This window comes from Pongo abelii, chromosome 11, assembly GCF_028885655.2.
Source record: "Pongo abelii isolate AG06213 chromosome 11, NHGRI_mPonAbe1-v2.0_pri, whole genome shotgun sequence".
Lineage (NCBI taxonomy): Eukaryota > Metazoa > Chordata > Mammalia > Primates > Hominidae > Pongo > Pongo abelii.
In genome coordinates, this window is record NC_071996.2 from 62634275 (window position 1) to 62654829 (window position 20555).

The 20555-nt window shown below is 39.7% G+C and overlaps 1 protein-coding gene across 2 annotated transcripts in view; it reads right to left on the bottom strand.

Annotated features, from left to right (window-relative positions):
- ITGB6 (integrin subunit beta 6) overlaps positions 1–20555 on the bottom strand; it is a 101319-nt gene that overhangs the window by 51316 nt on the left and 29448 nt on the right. For both annotated transcript variants that reach the window (NM_001131561.1, XM_024242886.2), the window contains 1 exon segment: positions 18969–19064. In NM_001131561.1, the coding sequence (NP_001125033.1) occupies positions 18969–19064 (96 nt within the window).

The window sequence follows — 20555 nt, forward strand, 5'->3', positions numbered from 1 at the left end:
AAGCCCATCAGATTAACAGCAGATCTCTCGGCAGAAACCCTGCAAGCCAGAAGAGAGTGGGGGCCAATATTCAACATTCTTAAAGAAAAGTATTTGCAACCCAAAATTTCATTTCCAGCCAAACTAAGCTTCATAAGTGAAGGAGAAAAGAAATCCTTTACAGACAAGCAAATGCTGAGAGATTTTGTCACCATCAGGCCTGCCTTACAAGAGCTCCTGAAGGAAGAACTAAACATGGAAAGAAACAACCGGTACCAGCCACTGCAAAAACATGCCAAATTGTAAACAACATCGATGCTATGAAGAAACTGCATCAATTAACAGACAAAATAACCAGCGAACATCATAATGACAGGATGAAATTCACAAATAACAATATTAACCTTAAATGTAAAGGGGGTAAATGCCCCAATTAAAAGACACAGACTGGCAAATTGGAAAAAGAGTCGAGACCCATTGGTGTGTATTCAGGAGACACATCTCACATGCAAAATAAAGGCTCAAAATAAAGGGATGGAGGAAGATCTACAAAGCAAATGGAAAGTAAAAAAAAGCAGGGGTTACAATCCTAGTCTCTGATAAAACAGACTTTAAACCAACAAAGATCAAAAGAGACAAAGAAGGCCATTACATAATGGTAAAGGGATCAATTCAACAAGAAGAGCTAACTATCCTAAATATATATGCACCTAACACAGGAGCACCCAGATTCATAAAACAAGTCCTCAGAAACCTACAAAGAGACTTAGACACCCATATAATAATGAGAGACTTTAACACCCCACTGTCAACATTAGACAGATAAACAAGGCAGAAGCTTAACAAGGATATCCAGGACCTGAACTCAGCTCTGCAACAAGCAGATCTAATAGATGTCTACAGAACTCTCCACCCCAAATCAACAGAATATACATTCTTCTCAGCACGACATTGCACTTATTTTAAAATTGACCACATAATTGGAAGTAAAGCACTCCTCAGCAAATGTAAAAGAACAGAAATCACAATGAACTGTCTCTCATACCACAGTGCAATAAAATTAGAACTCAGGATTAAGCAACTCACTCAAAACTGCACAGCTACATGGAAACTGAACAACTTGCTCCTGAATGACTACTGGATATGTAACGAAATGAAGGCAGAAATAAAGATGTTCTTTGAAACCAATGAGAACAAAGACACAACATACCAGAATCTCTGGGACACATTTAAAGCAGTGTGTAGAGGGAAATTTATAGCACTAAAAGCCCACAAGAGAAAGCAGGAAAGATCTAAAATCGACACCCTAACATCACATTTAAAAGAACTAGAGAATCAAGAGCAAATACATTCAAAAGCTAAAAGAAGACAAGAAATAACTAAGATCAGAACAGAACTGAAAGAGATAAGAGACAGAAAAAACCCTTCAAAAAGTCAATGAATCTAGGAGCTGGCTTTTTGAAAAGATCAACAAAATTGGTAGACCACTAGCAAGACTAATAAAGAAGAAAAGAGAGAAGAATCAAATAGACGCAATAAAAAATGATACAGGGCATATCACTACCGATCCCACAGAAATAAAAACTACCATCAAAGAATACTATAAATACCTCAACACGAATAAACTGGAAAATCTAAAAGAAATGGATAAATTCCTGGACACATACACCCTCCCAAGACTAAACCAGGAAGAAGTTGAATCTCTGAATAGAATAATAACAGGCTCCAAAATTGAGGCAATAATTAATAGGATATCAACCAAATAAAGTCCAGGACCCGACGAATTCACAGCTGAATTCTAACAGAGATACAAAGAGGAGCTGGTACCATTCCTTCTGAAACTATTCCAATCAATAGAAAAAGAGGGAATCCTCCCTAACTCATTTTATGAGGCCAACATCATCCTGATAACAAAGGCTGGCAGAGACATGACAAAACAAGAGAATTTTAGACCAATATCCTTGATGAACATCAGTGCGAAAATCCTCAATAAAATACTGGCAAACCAAATCCAGCAGCACGTCAAAAAGCTTATCCACCATGATCAAGTGGGCTTCATCCCTGAGATGCAAGGCTGGTTCAACATATGCAAATCAATAAACATAATCCATCACATAAACAGAATCAATGACAAAAACCACATGATTATCTCAATAGATGCAGAAAAGGCCTTCGACAAAATTCAGCAGCCCTTCATGCTAAAAACTCTCAATAAACTAGGTATTGATGGAATGTATCTCAAAATAATAAGACCTATTTATGACAAACCCACAGCCAATATCATACTGAATGGGCAAAAACTTGAAGCATTCCCTTTGAAAACTGGCACAAGACAGGGATGCCCTCTCTCACCACTCCTATTCAATATAGTGTTGGAAGTTCTGGCCAGGGCAATCAGGCAGGAGAAAGAAATAAAGGGTATTCAATTAGGAAATGAGGAAGTCAAATTGTCCCTGTTTGCAGATGACATGATTGTATATTTAGAAAACCCCATCATCTTAGCCCAAAATCTCCTTAAGCTGATAAGCAACTTCAGCAAAGTCTCAGGATACAAAATCAATGTGCAAAAATCACAAGCATTCCTATACACCATTAACAGACAAACAGAGAGCCAAATCATGAGTGAACTCCCATTCACAATTGCTACAAAAAGTATAAAATACCTAAGAATCCAATTTACAAGGGATGTGAAGGACCTCTTCAAGGTGAACTACAAACGAAATAAAAGAGGACACAAACAAATGGAAGAACATTCCATGCTCATAGATAGGAAGAATCAACATCGTGAAAATGGTCATACTGTCCAAAGTAATTTATAAGTTCAATGCCATCCCCATTAAGCTACCAACGACTTTCTTCACAGAATTGGAAAAAACTACTTTAAAGTTCATATGGAACCAAAAAAGAGCCTGCATTGCCAAGACAATCTTAAGCAAAAAGAACAAAGCTGGAGGGATCACGCTACCTGACTTCAAACTATGCTACAAGGCTACAGTAACCAAAACAGCATGGTACTGGTACCAAATCAGAGATATAGACCAATGGAACAGAACAGAGGCCTCAGAAATAACACCACACATCTACACCATCTGATCTTTGACAAACCTGACAAAAACAAGAAATGGGGAAAGGATTCCCTATTTAATAAATGGTGCTGGGAAAACTGGCTAGCCATTTGTAGAAAGTTAAAACTGGATCCCTTCCTTACACCTTATACAAAAATTAATTCAAGATGGATTAAAGACTTAAATGTTAAACCTAAAACCATAGAAACCCTAGAAGAAAACCTACGCAATACCATTCAGGACATAGGTATGGGCAAGGACTTCATGACTAAAACACCAAAAGCAATGGCAACAAAAGCCAAAACTGACAAATGGGATCTAATTAAACTAAAGAGCTTCTTCACAGCAAAAGAAACTACCATCAGAGTGAACAGGCAACCTACAGAATGGGAGAAATTTTTGCAATCTACTCATCTGACAAAGAGCTAATATCCACAATCTACAAAGAACTCAAACAAATTTACAAGAAAAAAAAACCCCATCAAAAAGTGGACAAAGCATATGAACAGACACTTCTCAAAAGAAGACATTTATGCAGCCAACAGACACATGAAAAAACGCTCATCATCACTGGCCATCAGAGAAATGCAAATCAAAACTACAATGAGATACCATCTCACACTAATTAGAATGGTGATCATTAAAAAGTCAGGAAACAACAGATGCTGGAGAGGATGTGGAGAAATATGAACACTTTTACACTGTTGATGGGAGTGTAAATTAGTTAAACCATTGTGGAAGACAGTGTGGCGATTCCCCAAGGATCTAGAACTAGAAGTACCTTTTGACCCAGCAATCTGATTACTGGGTATATACCCAAAGGATTATAAATCATGCTGCTATAAAGACACATGCACATGTATGTTTATTGTGGCACTATTCACAATAGCAAAGACTTGGAACCAACCCAAATGTCCATCAATGATAGACTGGATTAAGATAATGTGGCACATATACACCATGGAATACTATGCAGCCATAAAAAAGGATGAGTTCATGTCCTTTGTAGGGACATGGATGAAGCTGGAAACCATCATTCTCAGCAAACTATCACAAGGACAGAAAACGAAACACTGAATGTTATCACTCATAGGTGGGAATTGAACAATGAGAACACTTGGACCCAGGAAGGGGAACATCACACAGTGGGGCCTGTTGTGGGGTGGGGGGCTGGGGGAGGGATAGCATTAGGAGAAATACCTAATGTAAATGATGAGTTGATGGGTGCAGCAAACCAACATGGCACATGTATACCTATGTATCAAACCTGCACTTTGTGCTTATGTACCCTAGAACTTAAAGTATAAAAAAAGGAGTGGAACACTTATGTCCATACAAAAACGTGTACATAGATGTTTATACCTGCTTTATTCATAATTGCCAAAACCCAGAAGCAACCAAGATGTCCTTTAGTAGGTGAATAGGTTAAAAAAAAAAAAGGCTGTGGTACATTCATCAAATGAAACATGATTCAGAGCTAGAAAGAAATGAGTTCTCAAGCTATGAGAAGACGGAGGAAGTTTAAATGCATATTATTAAGTGAAAGAAGCCAATCTGAAAAGGCTACATATGGCAGTTGGTATGGTTTGGATTTGGGTCTCCGCCCAAATCTCATGTTGAATTGTAATCCCCAATGTTGGAGAAGGGGCCTGGTTAGAGGTGATTGGATCACAGGGCGAAGTTTCCCCTTGCTGTTCTTGTGATAGTGAGTGAGCTCTCATGACATATGGTTGTTTAAAAGCATGTAGCACCACCCCCTTCTCTCTTCCTCCTTCTCCGTGCCTGCTTTTCCTTCATGTTCTTCCATGACTGTAAGTTTCCCAAGGCCTCCCTAGCCATGCTTCCTGTACAGCCTGCAGAACTCTGAGTCAATTAAACCTCTTTTCTTTATAAATTACCCAGTCCCAGGTAGTTCTTTATAGCAATGTGAGAACAGACTAATACAGTAGTATTTTGACTATATGGCATTCTGGAAAAGGCAAAACTGTGGAGCCAGTAAAAAGATGAGTGGTTGCCAGAGATTGGGGGCCAGTAAGAGAGGGAGGAATAGGCAGAACACAGAGAAGTTTTAAAGCAGTGAAACTACTCTGTATGATACTACAAAGGTGGATACATAATAATTGTACATAACTCATAAAGCGTACAACACCAAGAGTGAACCCTAATGTAAACTCTGGACTTTGGGTGATAATGATGTATCAATGTAGTTTCATCATTTATGACAAATGTACTACTGTGGTGGGAGATGATGATAATGGGGAAGGCTATACATTTATGGAGACGGTAGGTATATGGGAAATCTCTCTATACCTTCTACTCAATTTGCTGTGAACCTAAAACTGCTTGAAAAATTTGTTTTTAAAAATTAAGAATTTTATTCTCAAAAGATGCCTTTAAGAGTGTGAGAAGGAGGCACTCAGTGGGAGGAAAATATCTGTAGTACATGCATGTAACCAAGGACATGGTGCCAGAATATCTAAACGAATCTACATATCAACAAGAAGAAGACATCTTAATCAAAATGGATATGCAAGTGGCAAATAAGTATGTGAAGTGTTCAACATCAGGAATCTCTAGAGAAATATACATTAAAACCACAATGAGATGCCACCGTGCACTCACTTCACTAGAATGGCTAAAATTACAAAACTGACAATGCTCTCATACACTTGTAGTAGAAGTGTAAATTGGTACAACTATTTTGGAAAGCTAGTTGGCAGTATCTACTAAAGCTGAACATAAGCACACTCTATGACCTAGCAATTCTACTCCTATAGAAATGGGCCAACAGAATGTATGACTATTCCAAGACAAATGCATAGAGAAGGATTCATTGTTGTTGTCATCAATGGGATGCTTCCAGGTAATCAAGATGCCACTTAAATTGCAGAAAGTTCAGGTAATTCTGAAAGCGGCTCAATTCTGTTGGGTATTTGACCACAAGGAGTCATCAGCTCCTAATGGATTCCTCTACCCGAGGACAAAGCCAAGGGAGGTGTAGACCCGGCAGACTCCTTGGCTATCACAGGAATTTCATCTGCCTCTTTCTATGCCTCCCCACTTCCTCAGGAGCTGCAGTTGCCAACTCAGGGGCCTTACAACAGGATTGAGAGGTCCTCACAAGCCTCTTGACATCCCCAAGCCCCTCCTGCATCCTCCGAAACCCAAGGCTCTTGAAGAGACCTTGTTATAGCTTCGGGATAGTGGCAGGAATGCACATGGGAGTGGACCACATTGCTTTTTATCTACTCAGGGTTAGTGGGCTCAGGGAACCCTCAGTTTAGACAAGGCTAAAGGTACCCAAAACCTGCCTCCTACCACCACCAGGAAAAGAATAGCTAGAGCTAACCTTTAGACCTCGCAGTTGTTTCCTTTCATTGTTCACAGAAGTTCTATTATTTAGGTACCATTATTATTCCTGTTTTATGGCCATGATCCTGAGGCTCAGAAAGTGTAGTTAGCTTGCCTGATGTCATCCAGCCAGGAAGTAGTAGGGCTGAACCCATACACTCATATCCTCTTTCCTTATATTCTCTTTCTAGAGCCAGATTTCTTAACCAGATCACTTCTGTTAGGTGCCTGGCAATGGCTATCTTCGACTTGTGATGTCATTGTTGACCTCCGAGGGAGGTTAATGAGTAAGCCTGACTGGGTATGTTCATTTCCTTGGGTTGCCGAAGTCCCACAAACTGGGTGGCTTGCAACAACAGAAATTGTTCTGTTCTGGAGGCTGGAAGTCTGAGCGTCATGCTCGCCTCTTTATAGCTTCTGGCAGCAATCCTTGGAGCTCCTTGGCTTGTAGATGCAGCTCTCCAGTCTCTGAGTCCATTGTCACATGATGTTCTCCCTCAAGTGTCGGTGTCTCTGTGTCTCTTCATATAAGGACACCAGTCATATTCAATTAAGGGTCTGTCCTACTCCAGTATGACCTCCTATTAGGTTAACTTATTATTTCCACAATGACCCTGTTTCCAAATAAGGTCACATTCTGTGGTACTGGGCATTAGATCTTTAACATATTTTTTAAAGGAAGAGGGGGACATGATTCAAACCATAACACTGCACTAGGGTTCTTTTGATTTCTTTAACCTAAAGCCTTAGTTTTAACTGGACAGGTAAGTACCTTGCCCAGTCACAGATGTAATACATGGTAGAAACAGGTGTTGACTGCATAGCCACTGTTCACTCTTCTCCACCAGGCCTCTGCCAGAGAAACTAGTGCAAATGTCAGCAGCAAGTGAGGGTGGGAATCTTATTAGAAATTTAAGATAATAATGCTATATATATACATATGCATATGTCTATATATGAACTTACAGATTATAGAACACTTATTATAAGGATTTAGAGATTATAGAGCACTTTTCTACCCAGAGCAAAAAGAAAAGGAGAAAAAGGGTTGTGGCTGTAATGACTTTCAAACTCAAAGGCTACATTTTGAAAGACATGTAGGAAGTAGCAAAAGCACAGATGCAAAAAAAAAAAAAAAAAAAAAAAAAAAAATCCTAGGGGAATGTATTGTGCTATTTATCTGGTCAAAGAAAAACAGCTCTTTGCCGGCAAAGCCTCGCTTTTATGGAGCCATGTGCTTCTTCCAGAGCTAGGGGTGGACTGGGTTTGCTGAAATGAGTCCTTCTTCAGAAGGCTTTCTTCCCGTGAGGTCTTTCATTCTTGTGGGGTTTTATTCTGCTGGTTCTCACGTTCATTATCAGTAAATGCAGGGCTTCCAGTATTATGAAAAAGTTTACCCCCAGGCTCAACTGTGTTACTAGGACACCCAAGATTCCAAAAAGAACATGTAATTGTTCCTGGCACAAGCGTAGCATGAATGTCTGTCTCTGGGTTGCATGATATCTGCTTTGCCTTCAGGCTTTCAATTGTCAGCATTCCATAGGCAGGCAGGTAGCGATGGGAGTGTGCTAATTAGATCAGGTGCTTGATCTTGAAGTCTGCCCCAGCAATGACTAGGTAGTCGGCATCGGAACTTTTGAGCACTACCTGTCTTTCTCCCAGTCTGCCCAGAATGTAATTATCTTGTCAGCCAAGAAGCTGGAGCACACAGCTGAGCAAGTGCTCGGCAGCAGTAACAGAGTGATAAGGGAAGACAAATGGATCCACCGTGCATGACTGTTCTGAGACAAACAATGTACAGAGAGGCATTGGAGAATGGAGACTTAGAGAACAAAGAGGCTGCATTGAGTATTTTGTTCCTAAGGATACTTCAGATCTTCTCTTAATAAGATTACCTTGCCTTTGGAGAGGAATTGCAGACCTTTGCTGACTAATTCAAGTCCCAAAGCTTTAGAAAGCTCTTTTAAAATAGGAAGCGATGTGGGGTTCAGTAGCAGCCTATGTGCTTTGCAGGCCAAACGGCAGGTAATAAAACTTTGAAGGATGACTAGTAGGAAGGCAATGAAGGGGACGAGAAAATAGCAAGTAGGTGTATGTGCAAGGACTGCAAAAGAGGTTTCAGCTCTTGATATTCGAAGTGTGATTTGTGGGCTGACAGCAGGAACATCATCTGGAAGCTTGTTAGAAATGCAGATTCTCGGCTGGGCACGGTGGCTCATGCCTGTAATCCCAGCACTTTGGGAGGCTGAGGGGGGTGGATCATGAGGTCAGGAGATTGAGGCCATCCTGGCCAATATGGTGAAACCCCGTCTCTAATAAAAATACAAAAATTAGCTGGGTGTGGTGGTGTGTGCCTGTAGTCCCCACTACTCAGGAGGCTGAGGCAGGAGACTCGCTTGAACCCAGGAGGCAGAGATTGCAGTGAGCTGAGATCGCACCACTACACTCCAGCCTGGGCAATAGAGTGAGACTCCGTCTCAAAAAAAAAAAAAAAGAAATGCAGACTCTCAGGCCCCAGCCCAGACCTCTTGATTGAGAGTCTGCATTTTAAGAGGCCCCCATCCCCCAGGTTGATTGGATACACCAGTTAAAAAGGAAAAAAAAAGAAAAAACCACTGGTGTCTGGGTCTCAGCCCCAGAGATACTAACTCAATTGGATCAGGGTGTAGCCTACACATTGGGTTTGTTAGTAAAGCTCCCTACCTGATTCTAATGAGCACCCAAGTTTGAGAACTGCTGGTGTAGAACAGTCTATCAGAGGGGTTGTAGTGATTTGGAAAATAAAGGCATTAGGTTTTTAAATCTATATACCCACAGTTTATCCCAGGTTTTCAGCCTGTCATACACCTGTGACATCTATACCCAGCAACAAAAGTATTTTTGGATGCCTGCTACCCATAGAATAGCACCCTGCTTACTTCCCACTGCCTTCAAGATTGAAGGGCCTGGTTTCTGCCTACCTCTCCTGCTCCATCTCCTTCTACCCCTACTCACTCCAGGCCGACTGGCCTTTTTTCCTTTTCTCAAGCACACTGGGAACTGAGTCCTTTGCTGCCTCAGGGCCTTTGCACATGCCTTTGCCTCTTGAAAACTCCTCAGCCTTCAGCTTGCTTCCTCATTATCACTTCTGGAAAGGCACCTTCCATGAAAATTCTATCCAAGGAAAGTTTCACTTTCTCTCCCTTAATTATGGTCCATGGCTGCACACTATTCCATTTCTTCGATAACACTATTCAAAGTTGTAATTCGTTGTTTTTTCATTAATTGTTTCTTGTCTATTTCCCCCTACAAGATTACAAGTCCACGAGGACAAAACAGGGTCTTTTTTTATTCTCCTCTATACTCCTAGGGACTAGTCCAGTGCTTGGCACATGGAAAACACATAAATATTTCTAGAATGAACGAATGAAGGCAGGGATTGGCTATGTCCCACGGGCCATATTTGGCCTGTTGCTTGTTTTTGTAAATAACTATGCTCATTTATTTACGTATTGTCCATGGCCGCTTTCATGCTACAATGAGAGTTGAATAATCATGACAGAAACCGTGTGGCCACAATGCCTAACTTACTACTTCACCCTTTGTAGATAGGCGGCCAGATAAAATACAGAATGCTCAGATAAATTGGAAAGCAGAGAAACAATGAAAAATTTTTAGTGTACATGTGGTCCAAATATTGCTTGGGACATATTTATACTAATAATTATTTGTTGCTTACTTGACATTCGAATTTAACTGGATCTTCTGGATTTTTATGTGCTGAATCTGAAAACCCTATAGAAAAAAGTGTGCCAACCCTTGAATTCATAAATAATTACCTCAACTGTTCAAGCTCAACAAATAATGATTCCAAAATTTTCCGTTTATTTTCTGAAGATTCAATACTGCCAAGACAACAAAATGTTAAACTATGTTATCATTAATACTAGTCCCTTGGTAAGATATTTGGGGCTTTTCTGGATAATCAGGCATAAAATGAAAATAGAAAATACTCTTAAACTCTTCTTATGTCCCAGGGGTTGTCAGTTTCACTTGTCCTTTTGTGCCTTGATGCCATATGTGATTATTTCAAAGGCTATGACATGTGGAAAATTCTTGGTTGCTGTTAGACCCCTGCGTAGTGATACAAGCTGGATGAGCTCCCTTCAAACTTATAGTCCAGGACAGCCTCACAGACACCACACAGAGTGGCCAACTGCAACCATAGGAAAGGCTTTAGGGGATACATGGGTAACTGAATTATGCAGGAGTGCCCTTGTGCTGTGAGACCCAGAGGAAGCGGAGAAGGGTAATTACACAGCTTTGAGCAGTTAGCAGCTCAGAGAGGAGTTTTGTTCACAGATGTCAAAGTCTTCACCAAAGGGGCAATTTCAGGCATAAGAAAATGAATACTGAAAATAATTTGTTGGTCCTATTAATATAAAAAAGTAACTAAGTATTATGTGACTATGTAAAAGTAACCCAGGAGGTAAAAATGCAGTACTTGTGCAGGTTTTGGGCTGCTGGTGGGAAAGGACAAGTTTGCTTTTATTTTAAAGTAGACACCTATAAGTATGGCAACTATAGGCTCAGAATTTTGTAGGATGATCTTGATTTCATATAGTTACTCTCATCAATAAAAATTTTGATGTATAACTACATGCAATTTAATTTGTATGCCTTTATAAGACTATACATGTATAAACATTCAAAAAGTTTGAACATACTTAATTGTACAATTAAGGCATGACCTCGACTCACTGCAACCTCCACCTCCCAGGTTCAAGAGATTCTCCTGCCTCAGCCTCCCAAGTAGCTGGGACTACAGGCACATGCCACCACACTAGGCTAATTTTTGTATTTTTAGTAGAGACGGGATTTCACCATGTTGGCCGGGCTGTTCTCGAACTCCTGACCTCAAGTGAACCACCCACCTCTGCCTTCCAAAGTGCTGGGATCACAGGCATGAACCATCATGCCCGGCCAGAAAAACGTATTCTAAAATGTCAACAATGTTAGCTATGTCTGAGTGGTGAGTTTATGAGTGATCTTTGTTTTCTTCTTCAGGTTTTCTGTATTCCTCCTCACTTTTCTTTTTGCAAATAGTATATATTAGTTTTAAAATCAGAAAAAGAATAATTTAAAGTTTTGTTTTGTTTTGGCCATACTTCCACACTACAGTACTGGTGGGAGAGTAACTGATACAACTACTTTGGAAAGCAACTTGGGCAAACTCAGTAAAATTATAGATGCCATTCCCCTGTGACCTAGGGATTTCACTTCTCAATACAGCATTATGTGTGCAAAGATGTGCATGGCTGCAACACTTGTAATGCTGCACAATTGGAAGTGACCTGATGCCCTCACTTGCAGAATGAACACATTGCCCATAATACTGTGAATGGAGTGTGCATAGCAGTGGGGTAGAGTAAACTATAGCTATACGTATCTCCATGGACAAGCCTCAAAAGCAGAGCATTGAGCTTAACAATGTTTTAATATCTGGCAGATGAACCAATAGATAAATTCTCTATAAATGGCAGAGTGCTTCAAGTGCTTAATGCCACAGAACTAACACTTAAAAATGGCTAAAATGTAAAGTTTATGTTATATGTATCTTGCCATATTAAGAAAATATAATAAAAAACCCCAAATATGTAACTTGAGTCAAAAAGCAAATGGTAAAAATAATATGTACAGCATGAAATTAAGCTTATAAGCCAAAACTACATAATTAGTTATGGATGTACATATATATATATATACACACACACACACATATTTTTAATAGCACAAAAAACAAATGTGAGAATGACAAACACTAAGTTCAGGATACTGGTTACCTCTGTAGAAGGAGAGGGGAACTAGACCAGAGTTGGGCAGTTACACAGCATGCAACTAGATCTGGGATGTTTCATTTGTTTAAAAAATCCAAAGCAAATATGGTAGCAAAATGTTAAAATGTGAGAAAACTGGGAATAAGTATGTGGGTGTTTATTTATTATTATTATTATTATTTTTTGAGATGGAGTTTCACTCTTGTCACCCAGGCTAGAGTGCAATGATGTGATCTCAGCTCACTGCAACGTCTGCCTCCCAGGTTCAAGCGATTCTCCTGCCTCAGCCTCCCGAGTAGCTGGGATTACAGGTGCATGCCACCACACCTAGCTAATTTTTTGTATTTTTAGTAGAGACAGGGTTTCGCCATGTTGGCCAGGCTGCTCTTGAACTCCTGACCTCAGGTGATCCACCCACCTCGGCCCCCAAAGTGCTGGGATTACAGGCTTGAGCCACTGCACCTGGCCGAGTGTTTATTATATTACTCTATTTTTCCATATGCTTGAACTATATGCTCATCATAAACCTATAGTCTTGGTCAGACCACGTGCCCCCAATTTCTCACTTTGATTGGAACCATAGATTGTGATTACCATAGATAGTAGCTGTTTTAGATGTGCTGACCCAATGCATAGTGTTCCCTAGCTGTGTGGCCTGTTCTTACCACCCAGAGCTTAAACAACCCACGGGGCAGAATCCAAGTGTCTGTCTTTTTTCAAGTCTATGCATCTTTAAATTGCTCTGTTCATCCAAATTAACAGCAATAGGGAAGAACCCTAGATGAAGTATTTCCTGATCTTAAAGCACTGTGCAATTTACAGGGAATTCATCTATTGGTTTAGCTGTCAGGCAGCTCTGCTCCACCCTTGAGTTCTGTGCTTTTTAAAGCTGGTTGCTTGACCAGGAGCAGTGGCTCACACCTGTAATTCCAGCATTTTGGGGGGTCGAGGTGGGTGGATCATTTGAGATCAGGAGTTTGAGATCAGCCTGGCCAACATGGTGAAACGCAGTCTCTACTAAAAACATGCAAATTAGCTGGGCGTGGTGGCACACACCTGTAATCCCAGCTACTCAGGAGGCTGAGGCTGGAGAATCTCTTGAATCCAGGAGGTGGAGGTTGCAGTGAGCTGAGATTGTGCCACTGCACTTCAGCCTGGGCAACAGAGGGAGACTCAGTCTCAAAAAAAAAAAAAAAAAGGTGATTATTTTAAAATCTGTGTCTCTGGTGGTCTAGTGGTCTGCTTTTTCACTACAGCAGCCCAGGTTCAATTGTGAGTTATCTCAGTGATTGAGATTGTAGATTTAGATTATCTGGGTTCAAATCTTGGCTCTTACATGCAATTTGCATAAGAGGGAGTTTAAATGATAAAATGAGTGCAAAATCCTGAACCTCCAGGGTGCTACCTAATAAGCTCTCGACAAACATTCCCTATTACACTATTATTATCATAGTCATAGTTGCATATCATCGCCAGCCCTCACCCTTATAAAGTGAAGGGCTTGGTCCAACACCATGATATTGTTAGCATAAAAAGCAGTTTTATGATTGCCGATTAATTTGCTGCTCCTTATAAGAAAGATGGTGAATAGAAAAGAGTAAAAACATTGACAGACATGAAAACTCTGACCCCTCAGCTGGAGTCTCTTTCCAGAACACAACTCTAAAATGCCCTCATTCTGTTTTTATAGACAAAATATTAGTTTACAAGTCTGCTGATGCTCTCTGAGACTTCTTAGGTAGGCACTACGTCTTATTCTCCTCTATAGTCACAAACTTTGGCCTAGTTCACAGGAGGTACTCATGATATGTTTGAGAAATGAAGGAATAAATGACTATGCAGTCTATAGTGTCTTAGTTTCAATGATATACTAGATATCCTGTGTGTTGTAAATCTGTAAATCTCAAAGCATTTAGATCTTGCATTATTGAAATCCCATTTTAGGCTGGGCACAGTGGCTCACACCTGTAATCCCAGTACTTTGGGAGGCCAAGGTGGGCAGTTCACATGAGGCCAGGAGTTTGAGATCAGTTTGGCTAACTAACATGGCGAAACCCCGTCTCTACTAAAAATACAAAAATTAGCTGGGCATGGTGGCACACATCTGTAATTCTAGCTACTCGGGAGGCTGAGGCACAAGAATCACTTGAACCTGGGAGGTGGAGGGTGCAGTGAGCTGAGATCATGCCACTGCACTCCAGCCTGGGCGACAGAGTGAGACTCTCTCTCAAGAAAAAAAAATCCCATTTTAAATTTCTACAAGTATTGGCCTAATCAGGCATCTCATTAAGGTCCTGCTTTAAACCTGTACCTTTTTCTTTCTTGTGTTTACTTTCTCAATTATGAGGCTTTGAGTTCTTTAGAAGAAAAGTACTATGTGTGATCTAAGGGGTAACTGATGATTTTTCATGGTTGGGATTGGAAAATACTCCCAACAACTCTGACTGATAATCTGAGGACATAAGGTTTATTTCCAAATCCTCCCTCTCTAAGAGATGTTTTCATTAATGAGGAAAGTGTAGGCAGCTGGCCCTCCTCAGTCTTTGTTCCCAGATAATATCAATTAAGGAGAAATGAAAATACTTTCCATTACACTTAAATAAAGAGCAATTTATTGCCTCCATGGAGATGTCTCATAATCCAGAAGTTGTCATTTTACTCCTAGATGATTTTATTTTTACTAAAATCACAAGTTTGGAATACTCCACTACAGAATGAGATTGACAGGATAAAGAATAGCTAGACTATGCCCTAAAATTGGCCACATTACAGCTTACTAAACTTTTTTATTTGTGTGGAGGTCATTGGAATTCATGGCAATTTCCCTCCTCCAGAATCAAGGTAATTGACTGTTGAGGCTGAAGTCTTCCGGCCCAGTCTTTTTTATTTTCTAAAAACTGAGGCCAGAGAGATAAAGAGATTTCCACTGGAGCAAAATTGTTTTGATCTTTTCCAACAGGAACATTATAAAACAAAACAATAATAGAACAGGCTAACAAATAGCAAAGGGGTCCAATTTTTATTTTCTCTCTCTATTTTCCTCCCTTGCTGCAATGAAAAGCTCAAAAGAACTAAGTAGAAGAAAGAAGAGGTAAAATAACAGCCAGGTTATTGATTCCTGAAAAATGGAAACTTACTTATGGTGGATAATTTCCACAAGCCACACAAGGACATCAGGCTCATAGCATATGCGGCTGCTGTTTATGTTTGTTTATAGATCTAATGGCCATCAGGTGGGTACTTGCTCAGGGTGCTCCTTTTACGGCCTGCTAGAAGGCTGTGGAGCTTCTCCAACATGTTGGTCCTGAGACTGATGGCAGAGTGTTCTTTCCTCTATTGCCATCTGCATCCAATGTGGGAGGGATGGAAGAAGGGACAGCCAGGGCTGCAGAAGGTCCTGGCAATAGTCAGGTGCCCCCGCTTGCTCTGTGTATGTGGGCTTCCTCAATCTTAACAAGTGCTTGTCACGCAAATCTCCAAGTCTTTCTTTTGACCCAATTTTAGAAAAGATGAAGTGCAGCTATTACAATTTTTAAATCATTTGACAAATATCTACTGAGAATCTACTGTGCTTCGAGAATTGGCCTAAACAGATGAGAAAGACCTGTTATTCTCCTCAAAGAGCTAATGATTGAGGGTTTTTTGTCTCCAGAGGAAAGGTCCCTTTGGCTGCATAAAAACCTGCTTGTATTCCCCTTCTCTCATGCTTTAGAAACATTGCTTTGTGCTAATAGCCAAGAGATATTAATCAGTGGTCATAGAAGTTAGTGAGTAAACTGGAAGTACCAGTATGCTTCTTGTTTACTTTCCAATTGCTGTGTTTCAGCATTACATCACAAATACCAGGTCATATAATAATTATTGCTAATAACTTCACTAAAGTCATCTTTTCAAGCCAGATGTAGATATTTTGAATAGCTATAGGATATTTTAAAGCTTTGGAAATAGCCCACAGTGATTAATAACATGATTCGACAATGTCATAAAGAATATTGATTTAATTGCTTTTTATCTCAATAGCTCACTAGGAAAGAGAAACTATTCAGATAAGACAGTTGAGGTTTAGTGGCCTGATACTATCTTAATATAAATTAACAGTAAACATTTTAAAACTACAGAGGAAATATAAAAACTTTTTTTTAAACTTGGGTAATTGAATCCTGATTCAAAATGGTAGTTAGCACTAGAATGTAATATACTACCCACTGCTCAGCCTATTATCATCATTATCTTTCGAACCCTATAATTGGACAAACAGGAAACTATTCATAATAATAAGTTTGTTCAAAAATATTCTGTTGGCTGGAGTCTGGGGTGCACACTACAGCCATACTGAACTGAAGGCAAAACTGCTTACTTTATCCTTTTCACTGTTCATCTCTGTTACAACAATGTACAGGCACACTACATACCTGGGCGGTCCAAAGCATTCTACCACAATTACTAAAAAAAACAGTCATTTTTCCTGCATTCCATGAGTGGGCAACATAAATTTTATTTGCTGCAGACAGGGCCTTCGTTGAACCTAAACCTGTGTGGCCTGTGCAGGCAGGTAACTATGCTTAACGTGTAACTCGGGCAAATAATTTTCCTTCTGGAATTTTCATGAGATCTAACCACTTAATTGCTTTATTTATTCTATCACTGGTTTTATTTTTCAGTGATTCTTCAGTAGCTACGTTCCTTATATCACAGTTATCCAAACATCAAATTGCACAGGACTCCTACACACACACGGCTCCTTCTAAAAGATGTGAATTGAAAGGCAACACAAGCCATTAGTGGACCGTTTTCAGTTTTCATTATCAATAAAACAGAAGATCAGCATTTTCATGCTGTGTGAAGGCTTCAAGGATGTGCATTGTTGTTGTTATTATCTTTAGGCCAGGCTGCTGCCTGCCCTCACTAATGCAGATGGAATGATGAGCCCATCAAAATAAAAATAAAACAAAGAAATGGTCAGAGTCATAGAGTGGGTGGCTGACCTGGACTGTCGTATGACCCCCTGAAAACGTCCCTTTGAATTTAGTGAAGGCTGAATGGTAAAGACCACAGATCATGACAGAACATAAATTCGCCTCATAATAAGATTAGAAGACAGGCAAAATCGATGTCCTGCTGTTACATTAGAGGCAGACTCTATTCTGGCATTTTCCTCGGAAATGATCATTTCCCTTGCAACGGGGGAATCATGGATGCAACTAGCTTAAATCCGACAGACTCTGTTTTGCCATGTAGTTATTTTTCATCTGCCTCTGTCTTTTTAATAGCGGTTTTGGGGAGACGTATAAATGAGTCGTGAGTCTTAAAGACTGTTACCAAAGTGAGTTATGGTAGTCTACGTTCACGATCATCAATCGCATTCCCCAGACTCCCCTTTGAAGAAAAGTTCTGTGCAACTCCTCCTCCCACTTCTAAACTGGAGCCTTGCTGTGGAGAACGTGTTGTGACCCCCAGGGTCCTCTCACACTAGCCTTAAGGATCAAAGGCAGAATAGACTACTATTGTATTTGGGGGTATTTAAAAAAAAGTCTCAACTGCAACTCTACTACTAAAAACCATTGGAAACAAATATCACATACTAAAAAGCCTGAAGAAAATGCCCAGATCAGATGAACCCACATGGTCTCTGCGTAGAACAAAGGTTTCAAGTATGGAGCTTGATTGCAAGGAACTTCCTTGGTTTGCAGCAGAAGGCAATCTCACCTGGGAGTACAATACCCTCCTCTCATTCAAAATGCAAGATAGCATCTCCTGCTGGATGCTTTCTACAGAATCTGATGCAAGTTCATGGGGCTGTACCGTCCTTAGTAGTGAGTGGCATTTAATCAAAGCCTTCTGTGACATAATCTCAGAGTTTCAGAAGCCCTGTGAAGTCACCAAGTAAGTTAAGAGGTCCTTTCAAAAGGAATGAGAGATCAAACTCTGTATTTAGGAGCATTTGACGCTTCTGCATAGAAGGCACAGACTATTTAATTTCTCTGCATTATTTTTAGGGCCCCTGCTAAAGACTCCTTACTTCTCTGTAAAACTGCAGATTAGGAGTAAATCAGTTCAGGGCATTTTGACATATTATTTTTCCTAGGCTGGGAAAAAAAACCACAGAAATCTTTTGTATGTGCATATATCGTATTTTTTTGCAGTTTGCACAGTGGTTTGGGGACAGCACTTCATCTAATGAAACCATTCCCTTTTTGCAGTTGGTGCTTCCATTCAAACACTTGAGCTGCAAATCCAGCTGGTTTAAGGGATAAATCGTTTTTTGGCTCCATATAACAAGTTTTTTCCTTTAACTTTCCAATTCTCAATAGCTTGTGTCTCCGTGTGTGTCTTTTCTAAGTATCTAATTTGCAAATGCCAAAGAAGGTGAAGTCAATTCTCCTCCCACTCTTAGGATTTTCTCTGTTCTCTGTTAACTCCCTCATTAGATGAAATAATTCAAGGGGACAGATAATAAATTTTCTTTTAGGTAGGTGGTCCTATATTTGTTGATACTCTCCTCCAGCATATCTATTTCATTTCCTTAACTCAGTCTTTCTCAACCCATCTTATCAGCTCCCTATGTCCTACTGCACCTAGGTGTTTACAATTTAAATTGCAAGCAGTAAATGAGTCCACTTAGCCAAGCGCCCAGTACATTTGGTATGTGTTAATGATTATCTAATGGCCTTCCCATGTGTTAAACCCACAGAGTTAATGTTAAAGTTTCATGTCACATAATCTCCTTGAAGGAATTTCCCAAGTTATTTTTGCTTACCTCATATAAATGAACTTGTTCTTGGGTTACAGCGAAGATCAATAACACATTGTTTTGTACCAGTTTATCAATGAGTTGTCCAATTGTTGGATATTCCTAAAATTAACATATATAATTTTGCATCATATCAATAAAATAATGTAAATAAAGAAAGGAATATTTATTTCAAAGATATCTTTCTGAGTTTGGCATTTCAATGCTCACAGGCATTATAGCTCTATCACTCTAAGTAAACACGTACACAATTAGCATTATTCACTTAGTTGGTTTAATAATCTTTTTCTAAATCTTATAAATCCAATCAAGTCCTAAGAGTCAGTTCCTGTTGATGTGGTGTATCATGCTCTGCCACTTCTAAGAAGACCATTTGAAATTTATTTAAAGACAACAGTGTGTCATATTTTCAAGGGTAGACAAACATTTCTTCTCCTTCTAAGTGACACTTACCAGCAGGCTAGGAATGCTACAGTCGAGGGAGGGGCTGTTGGACTATGATATACATGACTGAGGTGACTCTTGTAGCTCTGAAACTCCTATTGGAATTGGATGAGGTGGAATGAGGGTTGCTGAGGTATGACATACTATGACATTCCTGTACTAATCCCTGGGTTTGGTTTTAGTGCCATTTTAATATCACAAGTTGGTTGCATGGAATCCTGCAATATTTTTACAGGACAATTGAAAACTACCTTGTACTTCTGTTCCATTGGCATATTTGTTCCCAAGTGATATGAGTACTTTATAAAAAATAAAAGAAGCTTAATTTTTAAATTGGAATATGGACTTTACTTTTCAAGTTTGGAAAACATTATGTGGCATTTGCCCATTATATGAATCTAAATGTGAATAATGTACAGAGGAAACTCAAGTGAGGTACTAGCCTGCTAACAATTAAATTAAGAATATGTTAATTATGACAGAAGTCAGCCAAAGGGAGGAACACTGATAAATAAGCCCTCCTGTACACTAATATGGAATATTCACATATTCTCAGTACCACTGGAGTATTTTCATCTAAAGCCTTCTTTAGGCACAAGGTTCAAGTTGAGAGAAAAGTGTGGTTTTGCCTAAAATACTGCAATAAATTACCCAACTGCAAATGGCTATGTCATATGTGATTTCCATCACATTTGGATTTTTATTAATAGAGATACCAAATAGTATCCATTTCCTCTGCTTTTCAACTGCGTAAAAATCCTTTACGCTGATGCCTAAATCCCTCCAGTGCCAGTCCCTCCTTATCACCACGTGTTCCCACACTCTTTAGCTGTTGTTCGTGTTTAGCCAGGATCACACCACATAGTCCTTCGTAGGTGAGTGAAGCTGGTTTTCTATTTGAATCAGATCTGTTGGTTTAATTCCCACAACCATATTGTAAGTTCAAGGCCAGGAACCACCTTGTATTATTTTTTGGCCTGAGGAATCTGGCCCGAGTTTTGAGTACACAGGAAGTGCTCAGAGGACCCGGGGGCTATGTTGCAGGCAGGCATAGATATGGTCTCTGGCTTCTGTGGATTTGTTGCAACTTATTCAGAAAGAACAACTTGAACATTTATTAGCTGAGAAGTTCATGCTAGGCAATAAGTA